General features: G+C 46.2%; 1 protein-coding gene and 2 non-coding genes across 3 annotated transcripts; all 3 read left to right on the forward strand.

Annotated features, from left to right (window-relative positions):
- Nucleotides 1-1,213: 1,213 nt before the first annotated feature.
- Nucleotides 1,214-8,512, forward strand: rpl10 (ribosomal protein L10). Its single transcript, XM_056272961.1, has 6 exons — nucleotides 1,214-1,371; nucleotides 1,877-1,935; nucleotides 5,747-5,854; nucleotides 7,131-7,269; nucleotides 7,742-7,904; nucleotides 8,296-8,512. Exons 1-6 carry the CDS (start codon nucleotides 1,349-1,351, stop codon nucleotides 8,449-8,451), a joined length of 648 nt encoding a protein of 215 aa, XP_056128936.1. The 5' UTR covers nucleotides 1,214-1,348; the 3' UTR covers nucleotides 8,452-8,512.
- Nucleotides 4,199-4,331, forward strand: LOC130108628 (small nucleolar RNA SNORA70). Its single transcript, XR_008809938.1, has one exon. It is a non-coding gene; the product is annotated as a small nucleolar RNA SNORA70 (small nucleolar RNA).
- On the forward strand, nucleotides 8,083-8,215 carry LOC130108627 (small nucleolar RNA SNORA70). The gene has a single exon (XR_008809937.1). It is a non-coding gene; the product is annotated as a small nucleolar RNA SNORA70 (small nucleolar RNA).
- Nucleotides 8,513-25,016: the final 16,504 nt, after the last annotated feature.

The following is a 25,016-nucleotide window of genomic DNA, read 5'->3' on the forward strand; positions in this document are numbered from 1 at the left end:
ACCTGCACATTAGTGGCCTGTTGAAGGTCGTTTTGTAGGGCTCCGGCAGTGCTCCTCCTGTTCCTCCTTGCACAAAAGGACCAGATAGTGGTCCTGCTGCGGGGTTGTTGTCCTCCTGCGGCCCCCTCCACGTCTCCTGGTGTACTGGCCTGTCTCCTGGTACCTCCGCCATGCTCTGGACACTGTGCTGGGAGACACATCAAATCTTCTTGCCACAGCACGCATTGATGTGCCATCCTGGATGAGCTGCACTACCTGAGCAACTTCTGTAGGTTGCAGATACCGCCTCATGCCACCTCTAGTGGTGAGGGCACTAGCAAAATGAAAAACTAACCAAAGATCGGCCAGAAAAGATGAGGACAGGCAAATGGTCTGTGGCCACCACCTGCAAATCCATTCCTTTTATAGGGGTTGTCTTGCAAATTGTCTAATTTCCACCTGGTGGAAATTAGACAATTTACCAACAGGTGAAATTGATTCACAAATCAGTGTTGCTTCCTAACTGGACAGGTTGATATCTCAAAAGTGTGATTGACTTGGAGCTACATGGCATTGCTTATGTGTTCCCTTTATTTTTTGAGCAGTGTATGTATATACAGTGTTCCTGTATCGTTTGTATTCTTGTCAGTAAATAAAAAGCTTGACTTATCACTCGGTAGGATTATGAAAAAGACATAAACCACCTGGCGATGGTAAGGCAGCGACGCGTCATAACCGCTACATATGACTTGACTTAGCCTTTATTGATTCCTCACTGTGTGTGCGCGGTTACACGCATCGTGCTCACGGTGATGTTCCCCGCCGGCGTGTCTCGTGAAGTCCGCGCTTCCGGTATTTATGCCGGTATGGTCGGTCATCTTTTTTTTTGCTTCCGGAAACTTGGTCGCTGGCTGCGAACTGAATTCCTCGTCCCGTAGGAACTCCACCGCTAGAGGGCGTATCTTAGGTTTTCACCTACCCTCTCGCCGAACTGCTCCCTATCCAACTACGTTTCCCAGAATTCACTAGAATTACCTTAAGTCGCTTTAGCGTCCGCTTAGACGGAAATGAAATCGGGTTAATTTTATATTCCCTCTGTTGTAATGCAGTAATACACGCGAGAAATCAACGGCGAAGTGTGAAATTAAATAAAACGGCTCAGGGTGATTTCCCAGCAGCCCTTGGGGCATGATATGACGCGGCGGAAGCCGGTCCGTCTTCCTTTCCTCCATTAGGTGAGTTGCGGGGCGGTAGCGCGCTGTGCGTGTCTCTCAAAAAGTTTCTAATCGAGCCCCTTTCCCACGTTTTGATTTAGGTTTGAATCAATAACAGCCTTTGGCTTTCTCTTTCCCGTGAACAGATCGCAACCATGGGGCGCCGACCGGCCCGCTGGTAAGTGGTTCAACACGTCATCTCAGCTCGGCCGCGTCGCGGGCTCTTAGCCGGGCCAGAGGAAAATGGCTGCGCCATGTGCGGCGGCGGCGGCGTACCTCTGTCGTCCCCGTGCCGTGATGGCCCGGGCACCTGGTGACATCGACGCTCTTTCCTTTCTGTCGTTGTGGCACATAGACGTTGAGCGTAAACGCCAATGTAGAGTAATGGAGTTAACGGTCCTCCTGTTTTAATTGGCGAGCTGTGGCGTCACCAGAAACGAGGCGGTAACTTGAGGGGAGTTTAAGCCGAGATGCTTCCTCTTACTCCGCCATGGTTCACCTTCTGAACCACCTACACCCAAATGTGTATATATAGATATGTAGTACCGTGGTGTTGTTAATGCCCCATACACACCAACTGACGTAACGTCTGTCCGGTTTTGTCATTGCAGCTAATCCAAAAGACTGCCTCACGTGACGTGGCGAGTTCTAGCGTTTGACACTCTCTCATTTTGTTCCCTTAGCTACAGATACTGCAAGAACAAGCCCTACCCCAAGTCCCGTTTCTGTAGGGGCGTCCCTGGTAAGTTGCCTGTCCCAACCGCACTCATTGAGGACTATTCGCATGCAAGGTCTTATTCCAGCCATACACTAAACCGGGTTTAAGTGAGGTCCTGGCTCTCCAGTAGAAGCTGTTAGTGAAACCACATGTTCTCAAGACTGTTAAGAATAAGAATCTGCATACCCCTGAGCCCAAGGTTCCTGGGTGTTCATGAACACTAGCTGTTTCACTTAGTTCATATGTATCTAGTGGATAAGGCAGTATCATAGGCACATTGCTTCATAATGTTACGGCTTTTTTGTGAAGTTGTGCCCAGTTTACCTGACTAGCCCAAAATGTATTTGCACTTGTATTTACAGTCAAACCAAGGGACTGTGTTAGACCTACAGAGGATATCTTTAGTTATTTTGTAGCAAGAAACTGCTAACTTAAGAGGGTTTCTTACAACTCCTTCCCCACACCAGAAAATCTCAGAAATGGGACACACTTGTCTCAGACCCCTATTTGTTAGATCTTATACATTTTCAAAGGATTCAAAAGGTTTGTTTGTTAGATACTTTACATGCAAGTACAAATAGCAGTGAAATGCCTTTTTTGGTAAGTTCCAAAATTATGCAACAAGAAGTAGACACAAAACCAGTAAAAAAATATATATAATATATATATATATATATAGCAAGAGTTTGGAGGAAAGTGACAGTGGCAGTGTTTGCAGTTCCTGGTATGTAGATATAGTATACACAGTGTAAGTTGTTTATGTTGTTATTTGGTGGTTGAGTGCCCTTATGGTCTGGGGAAAGAAACTCCTGAGTCTCCCTGTGCTGGCCTTTGTTATTTGGTGATTGAGTGCCCTTATGGTCTGGGGAAAGAAACTCCTGAGTCTCCCTGTGCTGGTCTTATGGCTGCTAAGGTGTCTGTCCAACCGCAGCAGCTGAAACCATCTGCAATTGGGAGGATTGGGATCCATAATAATCCCTGTAGTCCTGGTCCTGCACCGCCTGTGTATAAGTCCTATAGCGAGGTGAGTGTGGTCCTGGTGGTACACTCAGCCGACCGTACCACTCTCTGTAGGGCCTTTTGGTTTACAGGTACAGCGCCTGTACCAGGTGGTGATGCATCCTGCCAGGATGCTCTCAATGGCACCAAGTAAAGGGTTTTCTGGATCTGTGGGGAAATGAAACTTGTTCCCCTTTCTTAATCAAGATGCTATTGAGCATGCATAAAGATAAGATGGTGGAGCTTAATGGTTGGAGTAGCCCTACTTGCATATGTGGGTAAACTAATGGCTCTTCTGTCATATTTCAAATTGGCCGTGACATTCAACACTTTGACAATTATCTCATCATCCATCCATTATCCAAACCGCTTTATCCTGCTCTCAGGGTCGTGGGGATGCTGGAGCCTATCCCAGCAGTCATTGTGCTGCAGGCGGGGAGACACCCTAGACAGGCTACCAGGCCATTACAGGGCCGACACACACATTCACGCCTAGGTACCATTTTATGTTCGCTAAGGATAGCTATAAATTGTTTTTATAATGCTAATTTTGGCCATGCTAGCTACTGAGCTAAAGTTGTTTTAAGTATTTACACATTCTAATTTCAGTCATAAATATTTAAAAAATATATATCGTAACACTTTTTACAACAACGTTAATCTATAAACAAAGCAAAAGTACAGATAAGGACTGCTAGCTTACGACAATCCACCTTCAGACTTGCCTTTTCAGTCCTTTGCAGCCATTTTAGCCATTTACCTAAATTAGCTCTGAACTGTTGCCCATGGTAATATTAACTTGCTAGCAAGCTAACTTGGTAGTTAAGAGTTGTGATTGGATCATGCAAGATGCATGTTAATGCCTTATGAGAACAGGGCCTAAGTTACCTTAGCTAACGGTAAGTTGTACCGCCACGTTGGAGCTCGACGACGCGTTAGACAAGACATAAACTTAACAAATATGACCTCAGTTAACATCAATACAACTGCAAAATTATGTCCAGTTGAAATATTAGCTATTTGTTGTTGACAACACAGTAACGTTACTTACCTCATCAGTTCAGTTTAATAGTGCTGCCATTGTCTTTACGCATGCTCAATGATCCAGGTAAGACGTCCTCTCAATAAACGTAAATAAAAAACTGTAATACGTTATAAACTGATTCAACTGTCTTTGATGCTGCCATTATGAAGATATTTAGGCTACCTTAGCAGCTTAAGCGTGGTAGGTTAAAGTATTTGTGACTACGGTACTTTGACAATATTTATTTTAAGACTCAAGTTTTTCTTGCAGCTTATTAAGCCGACCAGTTTTGCTGCAGTGCAGTTCTGGTGTGCAAAGGCTGCAGACAGTGACTCTTTGGTTGTGTATGTCCTCAGCTGAGAGGTGCTGAGTGCTTCAAGGGACCACTGAGACAACTGCTCCCAGAACTGGTGTAGTTTCAAAGTGACTGAATGGGTTCTTTATCTGTCCTCTCCTGTTTGACACCAACTGCGTACATGCTTAACATCTCATTATGCTAAGAGCTTTAACATCAGTGTAACGCCAAGCTGCCTGTCAGTTAAGATGGAAAGATGAAGGGAGCTGTTTTGCTGTGTCTTCTGCAGCGGTGTCGTAGAATATTTAAAGTGTAACTAATCCCCCCCAGGTCTGAGCCCAACTCCACCCACTGCATAATTTTGAAAAAGTGGGCATGGGGATGAGGGAGGGGGGTGTGAAGCATGGGCAAGAGTAGCCGGGGAGATCCACGAGTCACTGGCTCGCCGCCATACCCAGTCCTCTCCACCAGCCCGCCTTCTGGCAAGATGTCATACACTGTTCCGTGAAGACACCTCGACTACCGCGACACGGACGCACCACAGATAAGGGGGCCCTGTGGTGCCTCTACAGCTGTCAAAAGCACAAATCCGAACCATTTGCACCAAAATTGAAGATGAGGAAATATGTAACCTTGTAAATTGAGAGTAATTCTAAAGGTTGGTAGAAAATGTAATAAGGGTGCAAGGTTAGTGATTAAGCTCCTGTAAATGATGAGTCTCGATCAGCATATATTTGAAAACGAGTGTGGCTTCACCGACTCGAGGGCGGGCGCTGGGGAGGTGAGTCGCCCACCGCTGATTACCGGGCGTTGACTTTTTAAAATTTCATTATGTAGATGAGTCCCCACTGGTCGACTGCATCAGCATTGGCCTCACAAGTTCAGGGCTGATTTAACAGATGCGTGTTGAGCCATTTTAAACCCATGAACTGCTGATGTTACCTTGAAGTTACCTTTCTGGGCAGCACAGTCGCCTCACAGCAAGAAGGTCCTGGGTTCGAGCCCCGGGGTAGTCCAACCTTGGGGGTCGTCCCGGCTCGTCCTCTCTGGAGTTTGCATGTTCTCCCCGTGTCTGCATGGGTTTCCTCCCACGGTCCAAAGACATGTAGGTCAGGTGAATCAGCCATACTAAATTGTCGGTAGGTGTGTGTGTGTGTGTGTGTGTGATGGTCTGGTGGCCTGTCCAGGGTGTCTCCCCGCATTGACGTGTTGCATCACTGTAGAGTCCTATCATTCAATTTACAGCTCAAAAAAACCCGTTTGTGTTTAATACCTCAACTTTTTAATTGAGATACTCAAGCCGTCTGCTGTTAGATATGATTCAGTTATTCTGGGCTTTTTTTTTTTCTTTTCTTTTTTTTAAGAGTCACTTCTATGTATGTGAGCTTTTCTTGTTTTGTCGGTCTCGGTCTCATGATCGATCAAGACTATCTAGATCATGTAATGTCCCTTACATGATGGATACGTGTTCCATATCCCCCACCCAATATCTGTAACCCTGCTGTTTTTGTCCACAGATCCCAAGATCAGGATTTTTGACCTGGGCAGGAAGAAGGCCAAGGTTGATGAGTTCCCTCTGTGCGGTCACATGGTCTCTGACGAGTACGAGCAGCTGTCGTCTGAAGGTGAGGTAATGGGGAACAGTGACACCCCCCCCCCCCCCCCCATGGCGATTCAAGTTTTGACCAAAAGCTTGGTAATTGAACAAGAAAAGTGGTCAGCCTCATGAAAACATTCGTTTGGTCTTTCGTTGTGATGTGGGTACCTTTTGGTGACTCTCCTGCAGTCGACATGACGTCCTAGTATTAAACTGGCTATGATGTAATTTTGAAGGGTTGCAGAGATGTTGGACTGTGTTCAAGAGTTCCCCTGTTAAATATTGCATTTGTCTCACTAGAACGACCAAAGACGGTCAAGTGACGGTTTAGTCGGGAGGGGGGCGGAGTCGGCTTGTGTTCGTCACGTGAATGCGTCTCTGTGTGTGTCGGAAGAAACAGTGGTTCGGCCTGGAGTCGCCTTGTCACGAAAGTGGGGAGGCGGTCTCCTTCGAGACTGCCGGCCGGAGAGATGCAGTTGGCGAATGCCTGCAGTACGAGGGTGGGTGTTTGAATTAAAATAGGGATCGATTGGCCACTAAATTGGGAGAAAAAAGGGAAAAATAAGAAATAAATTAAAAAAAAAAAGTGACGGTTTAGGATTTTCAATTTACAAAGTAGTATTAAAGTTGTTAAAATGTTAATTTTGGTGTCAGTCATGTAGTGCATTAATATCTCTATTGGGTATTTATCTTGACAGAATATAGAGTTTAAAAACTGGCCGCCAATTAGACCGACCGCCCATGGTGGTTTTAGGTAGGAGTGAAATCCCGGTCGTGGTAGTGTTAAATAGGGCTGTGTGATATACTGGTTAGTCATTTGCAGTGATTTTGTTGGAGATCTAAAAGTATGCGATGTCATGGACAGCAAAGTGACGTTAAGATGAGGGTTTTGGAGGGACTGTCGTCATTTCTTGCATGGCTATTTAGTCATTTCTTGCATGGCCAGGTAGTGATGACCCTCTGCCATTAATGTTATCGGCAGACAATTTCAGCGCCATTTCACAGACCCGCCCGCAGAAGACTGCTTAGTATTGTGGCTGCTAATGAATGTTATCCCTTCAAAATGGATATCATTCTGTAAAGCCAGAATGTGAGAATGCATAATATCTTGATATATATTGTATGTAAAGGTTTAAAATTGAGGTTTTTTTTTTTTGCCATATCACACAGCTCTAACAAACTGAAAGCCTAATCCCCTGACTGTATATTTTTTGGAGTTGTCTTAATTTAGGGAGTGAAGTTGATAGCGAGGATGCTGTAGGATTTACCCCTGAGTCTCTTCTCATTCCTACTTCCCCTTCTAGCTTTGGAGGCTGCTCGTATCTGTGCTAACAAGTACATGGTGAAGACCTGCGGTAAGGATGGCTTCCATATCCGTGTACGTCTGCATCCCTTCCACGTCATCCGTATCAACAAAATGTTATCCTGCGCTGGGGCTGATAGGTGAGAATCTGACTTGTATGTGTAATGTTGTAACAACAGATGCCAAGGACTATCAAACTGACATGCGTACCTCGTAGTTTGATGTCCAATTCTCATCTGCAAAGGTGGTAGCTGCTTACCATGAAGTTATGAATGTCAGCTTGGAAATAAATGGCTATTGGGTCTACAATCAGATTTATAGCTGTGATGAAGAGGTTGTGAATAGTTTAGAAACCGCTATGTGTTGCAGCATACACTGAAAGTGTCAGTGTTTACGCTATCATTACAACAAGCAAGTATTCTGGTTAAAATATCCAAGGCTACTCATTGATTGGAGTCAACGATATTTGTGGTTCGCTGTGCTGTTAGTTTGAATTGGTAGCAGTTCTAATCCAAGGCATTCACATCTGTCCAGATAATTTATGGCCAAATTCTGATCAAGGATCATGCGCATTTTTTTTTCCCATCCGCACCCGACCCCACCCCTTCACAGGCTCCAGACTGGAATGCGTGGCGCTTTCGGCAAGCCTCAGGGCACCGTGGCCCGCGTGCACATTGGTCAGGTGATCATGTCCGTGCGTACCAAGGCACAGAATAAGGAGCATGTGGTTGAGGCTCTCCGCAGAGCCAAGTTCAAATTCCCTGGACGTCAGAAGGTAGACCCTCCCCTCACATCTTTTCTTTTTAACTCAAACCCGCATGAGCACTCAAACCTGTGCAGTCTTATACTTTTTGTTCAGTCTGCTGTACATGAAAATCTGTGGTAATAACACCAACAGATGACAACCTTTAGATAGACTTAGGTCATATTTGTCAGCAGCCCTATGGCTATCCCTGCAGCTTATTAAGCCGACCAGTTTTGCTGCAGTGCAGTTCTGGTGTGCAAAGGCTGCAGACAGCGACTCTTTGGTTGTGTATGTCCTCAGCTGGGAGGTGCTGAGTGCTTTAAGGGACCACTGAGACAACGACACAGGGCTTACCAAGGGTAGACCCTCTAGATATGCTTTAGTCTTGTTTGCCAAGCTAACTCTGTTGTCCTTGTGTTAGATCCACATCTCCAAGAAGTATGGCTTCACCAAGTTCAACGCCTGTGACTTTGATGAGATGATGGCCGAGAAGCGTCTGATTCCTGATGGCTGTGGGGTGAAGTACATCCCCAGCAGAGGCCCTCTGAACCGCTGGAGGGCCCTGCATGCCAACTAGAGCCCCTGCCTGCTCAGTGACCACACAAAGCAAGCAAATAAAAGTGGATTTGATAACAAAAGTGGTTGTCTCGATCGTCTTCAATTCTGGTTTTGATTTTCAGCATTACATTATTCTAGTTGGTAATGTGTGTGGATGACATTGTGATCTGTAGCGAGAGTAGGGTGCAGGGTGAGGAGAGCCTGGAGAGGTGGAGGCATGCACTGGAGAGAAGAGGAATGAAAGTCAGTAGGAGCAAGATGGAATACATATGCGTGAATGAGAGGGAGGACAGTGGAATGGTGAGGATGCAAGGAGTGGAGGTGATGAAGGCATATGAGTTTAAATACTTGGGGTCAACTGTCCAAAGTAACGGGGAGTGCAAAAGAGAGGTGAAGAAGAGAGTGCAGGCAAGGTGGAGTGGGTGGAGAATAGTGTTGGGAGGGATTTATGAGAAGGGTACCAAGAGTTAAAGGGAAGGCGTTTGTGAGACCAGCTATGTTGTATGGTTTGGAGACAGTGGCACTGATAAAAAGACAGGAGGTGGAGCTGGAGGTGGCAGAGTTGAAGATAAGATTTTCACTGGGAGTGATGGACAGGATTGGGAACGAGTATATTAGAGGGACAGCTCAGGTTGGACGGTCTGGAGACAAAGCAAGAGAGACAAGATTGAGATGGTTTGGACGTGTGGAGGAGAGATGCTGGGTATGTTGGGAGAAGGATGCTGAATATGGAGCTGTTGGGGAAGAGGAAGACCAAAGAGGAGGTTTTGGATGTGGTGAGGGAGGACATGCAGGTGGCTGGTGTGACAGGAAGATGCAGCGGACAGGACGAATGAGCCGCTGTGGCGCTCCCTAACGGGAGCAGCCGAAAGTAGTAGTAGTGGTAATAATACGTTTTATTTGTGGGCACCTTTCAGAGCACTCAAGGCCACCTTACAGAACACAGTAAAGAACCAAAAAGCAGCACTGTTTCAGACAGCATAAAATCAAAACAAGCAGGGTAGACGATAAAGAGTTAATAGAAGTAAAATCATCTGCACGAACGGTACAGTTGTGGTACCGTTGGTATCATCTCGTCTCATCTTCAGCCGCTTTTGCGAGGTCGGGTCGCGGTGGCAGCAAACTAATGTAAGGTGGGAGCCTGAAGGGTATACAATAAACTACAAGTGCGTGTTTAAGGTACTTTTCAAAGAGGAAACCAAAACACCTATTACATGTTACTCAACGGCCTGCATTTATTTTACTGTAACATTAAACACAAAATAGAACATGAAAAAAAAAGCCTTTCAGATATCTGACGAAATAGCCCCCCCAAAAATAAAAGTAAACCACTATAGCGAATTCGGGGGGGGGCAGTCTGGGGGAGGTCGCCACAGGCGGGACGCGAACCCGTGGCTCCCACACCGCGAGCGACAGCGTTAACCGGTCGACTGAAGGGTCCGACCCATTAGTCAAGGACCAACGTGTCTACTTATCCATGCACGTTCCACTACCCCCCCTCCTTCGGGATCAGCTCCCTCGCGCCTCTGGGCGCACGCGCTTTCGAAAACCTCACAGTCTCACCGTCCCACTTCTGACACCAATGTAGCGAATTAGAGAAACAACCACAGGAACTGCCGCGCCCGGGACGCGAACCCGTATCGCCCGCACCGCAGGAGACATCGCTAACCGCTCGACTAAAGGGTCAGATCCGTTAGCTAAGGACCAACGTGTCTACTTACCCGTGCACGTTCAATAGGGTCCAGCTGCGGCCTGGAGCCACCTCCAGCCGCGTCCACCTCCAGTCACGCCCACCTTCAGTCACGCCTACATCCAGTCACGCCCACCTCCAGTCGCGCCCACCTTCAGTCACGCCCACATCCAGTCACGCCCACCTCCAGTCGCGTCCACCTCCAGTCACGCCCACCTCCAGTCGCGTCCACCTCCAGTCACGCCCCCTCCCCCTGCACTCGAGCCAAGAAAGGTAAGGGGCAGTTCAGCTAAGACGAACGTGGAAAGATTGAGCAATGGCGCAGCAGAAGCAGCAGGTAAGTAATCACTAGATGCGTCCATGTTAGTCTTGCCGTGTGTGTGAGAGAGGTACTACAGTATACATAAGTTGATATTGTACAAATAGTAAACGCTTGTAGCTTGTAGCGTTTTAAAAAAATACAAATGCTGTATACCAAATCCAGAGTATTTCCCCCACAGGCTATGTTGGAGATGGCAGAAGGGGAAATCTGCGGGGGATCTACTCCGAGAATTCCCATATTGGGTTCTGCAGGGAATTCTGCAAATGATGTGCTGGAATGGATTAAAGAATAAAGACGCGTCTCTCTCCCCTTGTTTCCTGTTTTACGTCCAAGGACGTATTTGAATGATCAATATGCAATGACCACACACCGCTCTCATAGAGTGAGGTCTACATCCCAGCATCCCAGCAAGGTCTGAACCAGAATCAAAAATCATTTGTGAGTAAGAGCTCACACAAACATTTTATGGCCTCATAAAGGCAGCACATCAGTGAAGGAGTAGATAAACGCACACCACACTTTCTTACAGGTGCTGGTATTGGCAGCAGGATTCAAAAAAAGGAGGAATACCACACAGTCAGTGTAGCTCCATATACATTCTTTAATCCCCTCCTGAACCAGTACTGTTGTAATGAATGATGTCAAAAATAGTTAATGAACATGAACCACAGCAAATAAATGCATTGATCTGTTGTCATCGTTTAATAGGGTACAACTGCTCCACATCCCAAAATGTCACATGGTTATTTTGCAATTACTATACTCTGGGCCAAAGTATGAACTCTGAACTTCTGAAACAATGCAAAGATAATGCAGAGATGAGCTATGTTTTTTGGAACAAGCCTTTTAATCAATACTAGTCAATGCAGAGTTAAATGAGACATGTCAGACCCGTGACGCTTTACCAGGCTTGGCTATTACATCTCCATGATGCGTCACATACTACTTAAAAAGACACCTTCATGACACAATAGACACTGAGGCATCCAAAACTGTTGTTTGTTGGTAGTCGGTAGTGTTTGTGATTTAACGAGTATCTACCTGCATCTGATGTGGCATGTTGTGCTCCCAAACACATCACAACCAGACTCACACGCCATGATATATTTAATGAAACGTGCTTCAAGCAGACAGTTAATTTAACACCACATAATAGTGCAGCACTTACTATAATGACATGACAACGCTACGCTGTCTCATTCGCCGTGTTACAAATTATGCAGCTTTGTGAGTGACGCGTGACGAGTAGGTGGGCGCGACTGGAGGTGGGCGTGACTGGAGGTAGGCGCGACTGGAGGTGGACGCGACTGGAGGTGGGCGCGACTGGAGGTGGCCCCAGGCCGCAGCTGGACCCTTCTCTGCACGTTACACAATGTTCATCTCCCCGGGTAGTATGTTTTTGTATTAAGTGTGGTGAGAGCTCAGCGCTTATCTGCCCGATGAAATGAAGACATGTGGAGTAGAACACTTCCGGTTGCTGGCGAGACGTTCCTCTGCACGCCCTCTGCTCGTCTGCCGCGGGTCCGTTGGCGGTTTGTCCAATGGACTGTCCCAATCATTTCAAGAGAAAACCCAACCTGCATAGCAGGGCAACACTCAATGACTTATCAACTAAACATGACCAGATCTGACACTAATATCACTCAAAAATCCATATCCATGAACATACAGCAGCTTACAATTGGTTGTAGTGGTTATGGGGCTACATAATTCCCCTTATTGAGCTGGTAGGAAAGTTAGTTTACAGCTGCTGTTCCCTCGGTTCGGGTTTACAGTGACACACTTCCGCTGCGCGGGTTTTTTGTTGTTGTAATGGTGGAAGGAATAAATGGTGCACGTTGTGTAGCCGAAAGATAAAGTTGTCACGACTCCTGCTTGAGCTCCTCTACATGGTATACATCCGATTCTCTCAACCGCTGCACATGTGAACAGCTTCTAATAACACTTCCGTTAGTTTAACTTGAGATGAACTCCCACTGGCTTTTTGCTACGTTGGAACATCTCATCTACTTGTGAAACAAATCCATTATGCTGTTCGCTAGCAACGCCCATGGCGAACACTTAGTGAGACACTCACCGGAGAAAAGAATACAATTCTGGAAAATGCCCGCCCGAATGTCACCCCCGTTCTGTTTGTTACCTGCTTAGAGGAGGGTTCTGTGGAGAAAACCCTGCAACTATTTCTTTAATTCCGGTTTGTCTTTGAGCTCGCGTTTCAACTTCACCTCACTACTCCCTGCTGTTTTCCCCACTTCGCTCTTCCTCTCCCCGAGAAACGCTGCAGTAGGTTTTACTATCTGCAGCACCACTACTGCCCTCTGCTGGACTAAAATAATATGCAGGTGAAACATATACTTCAAATATACCCAGAAACGGGAAATTAGTCTGTAAATAACCTAACCCTGCTTGTAGGTTATTTTTGAGTGGGTTACACTAAGTAGGGCACTCCAGCCGTCCCTCTCCCCAGCAACAGTTGGTAACGTCTAGTTCGAATTCAAGTTGCCATTTCCAGTAGGGGAATTATTTAGCTAAAACATTAAGATTTATGCCTGGGTATATGATTTTCTATGGTCTTCACAAATCACTTGAGTCATTATACTATTCAACCATGTGTACACGCGCCTGCGTTACAGCGTTAGGCTACCACACATCCGCGAATGAGGCGACATTCGTATTTTGTCGTGGTGAACAAAAACGGGCTGCTGAAGCCTCACGTGATGTAGGCTGAAAGGTTCAGGCTACCGAGTCCTGCATGCGTGACAAACCCCGGATGGGCCCCTCCTCGCGGTATTGACCGGACTTCACCTGTGGAGTTGCCGTAACCTGGGCAGCACTCAGCTGGCTAAAGCCTAATGGGACCGCAGACTGGCGGTTATAGAAACCCCACACATCCCTGGCTCGGAAGTGCCTAATAAGTGGGCAGTCCGGACTCCCAATCCGACCATCACTTGGGTGCAACGTGTGGCGGATCCCATCGTCTTCACTCTTGTGTTGCCATGGAACTAGATCCTCAGTGGCGGATCTAGAGATTTTTTCCTGGGGTGGCAAAGGGGTGGCAAGACTGTGTCCCAGAGGTGGCAGCTGCCACCCCTTGCCACCCCGTAGATCCGCGCCTATAAGATCCTCCCAGGCCAAGCAGTGTGGACCAGCGTCTCGACCTGATCACCACTTTAATCAAGGCTTTAGTGAATGGCTCCAAGAGTTTTTTTTTCTATCTCTTGGAATGGATCCTCGGACACGAGAGACGCCGACGATGACGACGTCGTAGTGAACGTGGCAGTGCAGGATGTGACGCACGGAAATCGGTTTGCTGGTTTGTAGTCCGCTGGGTGGCGGTTTGTAGTCCATTGGGTAGTGGTTTGTAGTACGCTGGGTGGCGGTTTGTAGTCCGCTGGGGGGCGGTTTGTAGTCCGCTAGGTAGCGGTTTGTAGTCCGCTAGGTAGCGATTTGTAGTCCGCCGGGTGGCGGTTGTCGGTCACAAGCGGTCGTTGGTTTTGCGACGGGAGGATGTGCACTGAAGTCCAGAGAAAGAAAAATGTTTTCACTAGTCTAAGCTTGCACATGTAACCATAGTTTATGGACATATCCGGAGGAAGAACATTGGTGTGCAAGTTGTATTTGTTTACCGTGAAATGTGAATATGTCGTAAAATGCCGACTGGTTAGGCACGGCAACAGTCGGCCTCTGTTCTGCCTCACGACAGTGACGTGGGGGCAGCATACGCTGCTTAGCTATTGGCTGCGGCTGCTTATACACTTTTTATTGACAAGATTACAAACGATTCAGGAACCTTACACCTTTACATTCGGTGGTCATAACGAAAGTAAATAAAGAAAAGGAAGCGAAGAGTAGTATTAATGTAACCGGTTTTTTTCTTGCCCGGTGCGGGATTCGATACGGGTGTACTGCCCCACAAGGCGACATCACTAACCGCTCGGCTTTTTTTTATTGTCTTTTATTATGAAAATATATTTTTGGAAAAAAAATACATTTTTGATTGCATGTATTGTCCATCAATTCCACATTGTTACATTTGTTTTACACTTTGTGTCGCTTACCGAAGATAGTATCCGTCTCTCTTTATACATAAAATAAAGCCATGCTTTCCAAATCATCAACTTAAATCAGTGCTTTGGAACCAGAACAGAAAATGAAACAAATCAACCCTTTTGAACGAACCTTCGACTGTGTTTTTAGAAGAAGGTAACATTACAATACTTGTTCCCCAAATTAAAACACCACTTTGAGATTTTAAATGACACACATTCCACAGTAAACAGAATGATCCCACTTTCCCCTTAACTTAAATAAAACATAACAGAGAAAATTAAAAGAAAACGTAACTCATCTTTAACTCTGTTTATATTTACCCTTCCGATAATCATCATTTTCCGTTCACATCATTTCAGACTTTTTCCTCCCCTCCCTCCCTCACCAGTTCCATACAATCTCCCCCCTCCGGTTGAGGGAGAGGAGATGGCTGTCTCTGATGAAGAGCCGAGTGAAGTCCGCATCGCCGTGCGTCAATCTGTAATGTGTTTGTTTTTTGACCATGTTTTTGAAAATATTCCAAACCGGGATGATTCTGCGTTCAAAGTGCGCAATGTTCCGACGTGATTTGACGGCCCACCGGGCGTGATTTAAGAGGAATTTGCACAGCGCTGCGTTCTTCACCCTGCTCTTCTCCCACACTCCAAACACAAAAAATACATCCCACGAATCCCCGTTGTCCCAAATTAATCCCAGTTTGTTGACTAAGCACTTTCTCAGGGTTTCAAAGAAGCTCGCCAGCTCCGAGCAGTGCCCGTACATGTGCAATAATGTTTCAGGCAGCAGGCCACAGACGTCACACTCCCTGCCGACCCCCTTGTCAAACTAGTGCAGAATAACGTTTGTGAACACTTTGTTGTGTCGGATTTTGTAGTCGTTGTCTTCTGCCTCAATGCAGTTCCCTCTCACCCTCCATTGTCCCCAGATTTGTCCCACATTCAAATTGGGCATAACTTTGCCCCAGAACGGCAGAGAGGTCGGACGTTGCGACGCCTGTGCCAGAAACATTTCATAGATCTGTTTGCTTGTCAACCTGTGTATACTCCTCCACTCTCCTCCTTGCTCCACCAACATGGCTGGGAGCTCCCCCTCTCTGTTCTGTACTACTCTCCGCTCTATGGTTGTCCGCCATTCTTTTGGGAGGCTTTCCTTTAAATCGTTGTAATAGCTTGTTGTCTCTGTAATTTTGGCCTTATGGTTTATCTCCTTTATACTATTATATATGGCTTGGGGGGGAAGAAAACCCGGCATCAGTTCATACATGACGTCCTTCAACTGGACCAAACCTGCTCTTAACATATTATTATTGCACAGAAGCTTACCTGTCTTTTGAATTTTCTTATTTAGAAAAATTGGCATTTCTCTGATAACGTTTACCGAGTCACATGCATAATCTATATGCTTTAGAAATTCCGCGTGAGCGGACAGGACTTCTCTATAGAAACCTGGAAGCCCCGCCATCATCGGTCTCTTTAGTTGCATCAGCAGCACAAAATCGCCTATGTGAAATACCTTGTTTATGAAGTATGCCATCAGGCTTTTCCAGCCGTGGGCTGTGGAGTCACACAGCTATTTTTTTACAGTTTTGATCCTGAACGCCCTTTTTTTGCTTTCTATATCTACTAATTGAAGTCCTCCCTCTCTGTACTTACTTATTAATGTCTTTCGTGCTATTTTACTTACTTTTGCCCTCCACAAGAAATTGGTAATGATTTCATTTATTCTATTTAATACCCATAAGGGTAGTTCTATAACTGTTAATGCATAGTTTATTTTTGACAATATTAAGTTGTTTAGAACCACTACTTTACCTTTGAGTTTTAGGTCTCTCAGTTTCCAATCATTTAGATATTTTTCTATTTTATTAATAATTTCCGTCCATGACAGATCACGAGCTGCCACTACATCTTTACCGATGTAGGTGCCTAGAATTTTTATATGCTTGCTTTGTATTTTAAAAGGTGTGGTCTCCTGCTGAGGCTCAGCCATGTTAATAAACATGATTTCTGACTTACCTATGTAGCCGGGTGGTAAATCTGTTAAATATGTTAAATGATTTTCCACTTAAATTTAGTATAGTTTAACTTTTAATATATGTAATTGTTACACTGTCAAGCCATGTAAAATGTCATTTGATGTATTTAAATTGTGAGGCAGATTGTGAGTGTATTTTTATAGTTTTGGTTGTCATTGCATGTTTTGACCAGTAAGTGGCAGTGGCGGACTTTTATTGTAACTCCGTGCAAGTTATCCAAGTGCATCTTGGGTATTCTTTCTTTTTTTTCTTGTGTGGAGCGCCTGAAGATTGCGGTGTGACAGTGCTCTGACTCCGTAGTAAGTAAGGGTAAATATCTTGTGAAATATACCTGTAACATTATTACAAACAATATTGTATGTCGGTAATTTGACAAGATGGTTTGATTTAGACGCTACTGGAGTTGATGTTCGGTGATTTTGGGCGCGAGCCGTCGACCGCTGTTCGCCATTGCAGGCATGACAAGGTAATGTTGGCGTGAATAAAGCCACACCATGCCATTGTATTTGGGATGTAAAGGTTTTATATGCATTTTAATTCTGTTTAAAGGTAACTGACAGAGTGAGAAGTTGCGCGATCTTCAGGAAGTTCCACATGTCTTTATTAAACCCTGTTTAACGTACATAGTCCACTGCTGTATTTTGCACCGTATTTTGTATTTGTTATTTCCCTTTTTAAAATCTTTTCTGTTAAACTTGCCACATCTGTGAACATTTATGAGCTGTTTGCTCGAAAGACACAGGAATGTATGCACTCAGTAAAACGATCTGCATTCCAAGGTTCAAACAATAAAATTAAAGCTACAAGAACCCCGGAAGTAATTGTGTCCTGTGTGGTATCTAATTCCACGGGCTACATAATTTTGGTACCAGGAGTGGGGTGTAGCTAAAAAAATTTTTTTTTTAAATTGGCAACAGAGTGGCTTATTTTTACTTAAAAAAAAATACGGCAGTGGTGGAGATTGCTGGTGACGTCCGTTGGTGTTGAGTCTGAAGCCATCCTGCTGTGGAGGTGGTGACCAGCGAGAGACGACGTGAGGGCCTCTAAGAGGTTCTGGTGCTTCCTGTTTCACACGACTCAGCCGTACCAGCGCAGAGGACTCCAGCGCTAACTTCAGCTACAAAGACCAAGATCCAGCAAGGCTCCAAGTTAAAGACTGTCCTTGTAGTATCCTTGAACCAGGTTTTGAACTAAATATCCTCATTTATACTGGACTAAGTAAAGATTAATATATCATTATGTCTAGTGATTCTGGTGATGAAGGGAGTTCACGTAATGATAATGGCCACACCTCAGGTGGCATAATGGGTATAGGTGAAGGTGCTAAAAAAGAAATGCAGACCACCATGCAAGGGCTCGCCAGACTGCGAGATGAGCTCACCAGATTAAATGGTGAAGCAAGGGCTCAGAGAGCAAGTGATAACAGTGCACCCACACGTTCATACATCTACGTTCCAAGAGAACGCCAGATCCAAGCATTTAGTGGGGAGTGTGGTACAGACAGGAGATCTGTCGAAGAGTTTATTGAAGAGGTTGAAAGGGTTTTAAGATACAGAGAGCAAACAACAGAAGAACAATGTGACTATATACTATCTCTATTGCGTGGCCCTGCATTGGAAGAGGTGCGACTATGCATGAGGGGTCAGTCAGTGGGGCCCAGTGATTTATACTCTTACCTGAGCAATGCATTTGGGGAAAAGCGCAGTTCCACACAGCTTTTGCAGACCTTTTACAACCGTAACCAAACTGATGGAGAAGACCTCCGTGACTACTCCCATGCACTATCCCAGATTTTGAGCTCTGTAGTGAAACAGTCCACAGATGTAATACCTAATGAGAAAACTGTGCTCAGAGACCGGTTTATTGAGGGTTTAAGAGAAGCAGCACTCAGGCGTGAACTCAGGAAAATGGTTAGGGACAAACCAGAGAGCAGTCTTCTAGATGTGAGGAACGAGGCCCTCCTGTGGGAGATGGAGGACAGCAGGTCTCATCGTCCCAGGGTCATAAAGAGCAACCAAGTTACATCAGAGGTTCCGGAAACCCAGTGCTCTATTATTAAAACAAACAATGACCAAGGTATTGCATTAAATGATGTTCAGAGAGCAGTAGCCCATCAAGAAAAACAGCTAGCAGAGTTAGGCAAAACACTCGCTGATCTAGCCTTTGCTGTAGGTGAACTGAGTAAGCGCAGCACTCAACAGACATTCCTAGAGCCCAAGCCACGACCTAGACCCCAGCCAAAGTTCACACCAGATGGTCAGCCTATCTGTTTCAAGTGTAGAGGCATAGGTCACATTGCAAGAAAATGCTCACAGGCCAGAGGGGGTCAAGGGGACGCAACACCTAGTTCTTATGTAGTGCAGGAAAACTCGCACCCTCAGTTGTCATGAGCCACACAACTCGAGGGGAGGAAGCTGGCTCACCAAAAGAGACTCCAGACAGAAGCAGGATCTTAGAGCGTGCAGTCGGAGAATGTAAAACTGTTGAGGTGAAACTACGAGGTGTTACAGTGTCCTGCTTACTTGACACTGGTAACCAGGTCAGTACAATTTCTGAGAGTTTTTTCAGGGAACACCTGTCAGTGAAAGGCGAAGACATTCACCCGGCATTTGAGTGGTTAAAGATCACTGCAGCTAATGGATTAGACATACCCTATATGGGCTATGTGGAGCTTGATGTAGAAGCCATGGGTCTGACTATCCCAGAGCGAGGTTTTCTGATAGTTAAAGACTCTGAACACTCTTCCTCTGTTCCAGGTCTAATAGGGATGAACATTGTCAAAAATGCAGAGAGCTAGTACACACTGAGTTTGACACCACACTGCAGGAGAGGTTTGACTCAAACTGGAGAGAGGCTTTTAATCATCTTCATGCAGTACATGCAACAGACAGACTCTTTCGCTAGGGTAGCTGGTAAGGATGTAGTCCATATACCTGCTTCATCTGCTGCTACAGTTATGGCTAGGGGACTCAGGACCGTGAGTGAGGATGGTTCTTTTTTGTTGCTGGAGTCTGTGGGTGTCCCCGTTCCTGGAGGTTTGGTTGTTGTGCCTACTTTGGTTTCATCGGGCAATCACATTTTTCCAGTCCGAGTCATGAACATGTCTGATGAAGATATCTGGCTAGGGCCACGGACTAGGCTAGGGGTTTTGACTCAGGTAGACTGTGTGAAAAGTGATGAGCTTTGTGAGGTACAGTTCCAGAGAATCTCAGCAGACACTGAACAAGTGAGTATCAGTGAACACCCCGAAACACCGACAGATGTGCAGGAAATTCTCGGCAAGCTCAATTTTTGTGGTAGACCAGAACAGCAAGCACAGCTGACTTTGTTACTGGAGAAGTACTCTTTTGTGTTTGCAACAGAAGATGAAGATCTAGGCCACACTGACAAAGTACAACATGAGATCCATCTGACAGATGACATACCTGTAACAGCCATACAGACGAATCCCACCCACACAGTACAGTGAAGTCAGGGAACATATTGGCAAGCTGCTTAAAAAAGGGGTCATTCAAGAAAGCTCTAGTGCTTATGCTTCGCCCATAGTACTAGTGAGAAAGGCAGATGGTTGTCTGAGGCTATGTGTCGATTACAGGAAACTCAACTCAAAGACAAGACATGATGCATTCCCGCTCCCGAGAATTGATGAGAGTTTTGATGCGCTGAGAGGGGCAAAGTTCTTTTCGACCATAGATCTGGCGAGCGGATACCACCAGGTAGCTATGCATGAGAGAGATCGGACTAAGACTGCATTTACTACACCGTTTGGTCTGTATGAGTACGTGAGAATGCCTTTTGGTGTTTGTAACGGTCCAGCTACATTTCAGAGACTTATGCAAGTTACTATGAATGATCTCATTTTTCAGATACTCCTGGTCTACCTAGATGACATCTTGGTTTTTTCAGAGACATTTGAGCAGCATTTGGAGAGACTTGAGACTGTGTTTAAGAGACTGGCAGAGACGGGCCTTAAGGTGAAGTTGCAGAAGTGTGCTTTTCTACAACAGTCAGTAAAGTTTTTGGGTCATCAGGTGTCAGCAGAAGGTATAGGAACTGACCCCTCCAAGGTCTCTGCTGTTAAGAACTGGAAGGTCCCAACCACTGCCAAAGAGCTGCAGTCGTTCTTGGGTTTCTGTAGTTACTACAGGAGATTCATTCGAGGCTTCTCACAGATTGCCGGGCCACTGCATGACCTAGTCAACAAATGTTCAGGTGTGAAAAAAACAGGGAAAGTAGGTCACCAGTTTTGTAATATGTGGACACCAGAGTGTGACTCTTCCTTTGAGCAGTTAAAGGAAAAACTTACCTCTGCTCCCATTTTGGGTTTTGCCGATTTCACACAACCATTTGTAGTTGAGACAGATGCTAGTCAGCATGGATTAGGCGCTGTATTGTGTCAGCAGCAAGGTGACACCAGATGTGTCCTAGCATATGCTAGCCGCAGACTACGCCAGGCTGAGAAGAATGACCGAAATTATAGTAGCATGAAGTTGGAGTTGCTTGCCTTAAAATGGGCAGTTGCTGAAAAATTCAGGGGTTACTTGCTTGGTTCAAAGTTTGTTGTCCTGACTGATAACAATCCCCTCTGCCACCTCAAGACAGCCAAGTTAGGTGCTATAGAGCAGAGGTGGGTAGCGCAACTGTCTGTTTTTGATTTCGAGGTTAAGTACCGTCCTGGTTGCAGTAATGCCGCCGCAGATGCTCTCTCTAGGCAGGAGTTTGCAGGGGAGCCTGAAACAGACCCTGACTCGGATTTTGACGACTGTATCACTGTGTGTAACCTGATTGAGCGAGGAACAGTTCTGGATCCTGGTCTTGTCTCTAGAGGTCTGGAGTGTTACAAAGTGAGACAGATCCGTGCTGGGGAGTCGAGGTCTGGTGAGACAGGTACTAAACAGGGCAACACCCCCACACTGCCAGGTTATACCAGAGAGGAGCTGGTAGGTTTTCAGGCCGGTGACCCCACCCTAAAAGAGTTTAGGGCATTTTGGGATCGGGGGAGGAGGCCATGTCCCAGAGAGAGAGCAGCCCTGTCTAGTCAAGTGAAAAGATTGTTGAAACAATGGAGATGCATACAACAACGAGAAGGGTTGTTGTACAGGGTTATCACAGACCCACGTCATGGAGAAGTGTGGCAGTTACTCGTGCCTAGTTGTTTGAGGGACCAAGTTCTAGAAAATGTACATAACAACATGGGACATCAGGGCATAGAGCGCACTGTAAACTTGCTAAGAGGGAGGTGTTTTTGGGTAGGGCTATGCGAGGATGTGGAAAGCTGGGTTAAAAACTGCGAGCGGTGCATTTTGACCAAGATGCCTCAGCCAAAAATCCATGCTCCAGTTCAGGCATTCCTGGCCTCCCGACCTCTAGAAGTGGTGGCTGTTGATTTTACAGTGTTGGAGGCAGCTTCAGATGGCCGTGAAAATGTCCTTGTTGTGACCGATGTGTTTACAAAGTTCACACAAGCGTATGCTACCAAAGACCAGAAGGCTGACACTACAGCTAAAGTTTTGCTCAGGGAGTGGTTCATGAAATATGGGGTCCCAGAGAGACTGCACTCAGACCAAGGTCGAAATTTCGAGAGTGAAATTATAGCAGAGCTGTGCAAACTCTATGGGGTTAAAAAGACACGGACAACTCCCTACAGGCCACAGGGAAACGGTCAGTGTGAAAGATACAATCGCACACTCCATGACTTGTTAAGGACACTCCCACCAGAGAAAAAAAAGCGTTGGTCAGAGCATCTGTCTGAAGTAGTATATGCCTATAATGTCACTCCTCATTCCACCACAGGGTACTCGCCTTATTATTTGCTTTTCGGGATACAGCCACATCTCCCAGTAGATGCTTTATTAGGGCGTGAGTGTGTGTCAGACAGGAAACAGGATTGGTTGTCTGTTCATCAGGAGAGACTCCGACAGGCACATCAGAGAGCCAGAGAGTACTCAGAGCAGAAGGCAGCTGAGAGGATCTCACTGCAAAATGAGAAGGTGTATTGTCCTCCTGTGGACATTGGTCAGTTGGTTTTCCTACGTCACAGACCCCCAGGTAGACATAAGATTCAGGACACATGGACCTCAACAGTCTACAAGGTAGTTGACATCCAGGGTACCACACACACTGTTGAACCTTTTGAGGGAGGTCCCATTAAAAGAGTTCATAGGTCAGAGTTGCGACCTTGTGCGAAACCAGTTCCCAAACCAAGAACTAGAACTAGGTTACAGACCACTACACAGCCTGTAGCTGAGGATGAGCCTGAGTCACCTGAGGCTGATTTTGTTATTGTTGAGGAAGTCATCCCTCGCCGGCTTGTGCAAGTACCTAACCTGCCTCTTGCAGCAGAAAGTGTTAGTTTACCTGTGACAGCACCCACAGATGAGAGTGACGGTGAAGGACCTGAGGAAGGTTATTCAGATATGAGAAATTGTGGCACAGAAACAGAATGTGTTAATGATGTGCATCCAAACGTTAGCGACAGTGACTTGCCCATTATTGAAAACAGGGACAGGCCCGCACTAACAGAGGATGCTGGTGGAGCAGGACGTAGAACCTATGCACCTAAACCTGCCATTAGGAAAAGCAAGCGGGAAATGGCTGGATCTCATTCAAACCCATTTCATCTGCCAAAGTCAGCCTGTAATGCAGTCTCAGTCAGCACAGACATGGTCTCTAAGGTTTTGACAAGCCTGGGTGCTGCTCTCTTTGAAAAGGCCTTGCAGGGAGTATTTGAGTCAGCTCATGTTTCGTAGTCACCGAGGACGTTGACTATATTTGCAGGGGAGTATGTAGCCGGGTGGTAAATCTGTTAAATATGTTAAATGATTTTCCACTTAAATTTAGTATAGTTTAACTGTTAATATATGTAATTGTTACACTGTCAAGCCATGTAAAATGTCATTTGATGTATTTAAATTGTGAGGCAGATTGTGAGTGTATTTTTATAGTTTTGGTTGTCATTGCATGTTTTGACCAGTAAGTGGCAGTGGCGGACTTTTATTGTAACTCCGTGCAAGTTATCCAAGTGCATCTTGGGTATTCTTTCTTTTTTTTCTTGTGTGGAGCGCCTGAAGATTGCGGTGTGACAGTGCTCTGACTCCGTAGTAAGTAAGGGTAAATATCTTGTGAAATATACCTGTAACATTATTCCAAACAATATTGTATGTCGGTAATTTGACAAGATGGTTTGATTTAGACGCTACTGGAGTTGATGTTCGGTGATTTTGGGCGCGAGCCGTCGACCGCTGTTCGCCATTGCAGGCATGACAAGGTAATGTTGGCGTGAATAAAGCCACACCATGCCATTGTATTTGGGATGTTGTGGTGACCCACATCTATATATCGAGAGACATTCACCTAAGAGGACGGTGTACCTTTAAGGGAAGAGGCGAGGGGTTAGATAATGCACTTCCGCTTCCGGTTCACAGTCAGTTCAGTGTCGTTGTCGAACGTATGACATGCAAAGTTGGAGCTAGTAAACTACCTCGACTACGTCTACTCTCACGTCTCCTGTCTCGTTGTTTTCTAACTCCACATTGGTGACCCCGACGTGATCGAACTACTAATACGAGTATGTCTGACAACGACGACGCCGGTGCTAACAACATGGCTATTGCTAACGCTAGCATTTACACCGCTACTGTGAAGCTACCCGACTTTTGGCAGCATAATCCACGGCCGTGGTTTCAACATGTGGAAGCCCAGTTCCAGCTGAGAGGGATAACGCAGGATGCAACGCAGTACTTCTACGTAGTGGCGGCGTTAGACGCATCGACAACAGCGCGAGCAATGACGCTGTTGGAAGCTCCGCCAGCTGCTGGCAAGTACGATGCTATAAAGACATTCCTCCTGAAACTATTTGAACTGTCGGAGCTGGAGAAGGCAGACCGTTTACTGTCCCCGAATGGCCTCGGCGACGGCAAACCGTCTGAGTTAATGGAAAAAATGCTGTCTGTGCTGGGATCGGCTGATCCGGCCTTTCTTTTCACACACATTTTTCTGAGGCAGCTCCCCGCACCTGTACGCACAGCACTGGCCAGTTCTCCTCTCGCCGCCTCCAAGGACTACCGTTCTCTGGCTGCTGAAGCAGACAGGGTTTTCCTGGCCAACCGGCAACAGTTTGTGCATGCCCTGCTACCCCACCAGACCGCCCCACCACCACCTGTGTACGACTATATGGACACCGCGGCTGCGGTGACAGCCCGCCGCCAACCTGACGACGGGCTCTGTTATTACCATGCCAGGTTTGGGGCAAAAGCAAAACGGTGTCGCAAACCCTGCAATTACAGGGTTCAGGGAAACGCCTAGGCCGGCGCTCGTTAACGGCTATGGGCGCCGGCCGTGACTGCAAGCTGTTGTTCATCAGAGACTCCTTGTCGGGCCGACGGCTGCTGGTTGACTCTGGCGCTCAACGCAGCATACTACCAGCACAAGCTGTGGACACGATGACCGACAGTCACGGCCCCCAGATGGACGCCGCCAACGGCACGT

Source organism: Lampris incognitus, chromosome 2, assembly GCF_029633865.1.
Source record: "Lampris incognitus isolate fLamInc1 chromosome 2, fLamInc1.hap2, whole genome shotgun sequence".
Taxonomy (NCBI): domain Eukaryota; kingdom Metazoa; phylum Chordata; class Actinopteri; order Lampriformes; family Lampridae; genus Lampris; species Lampris incognitus.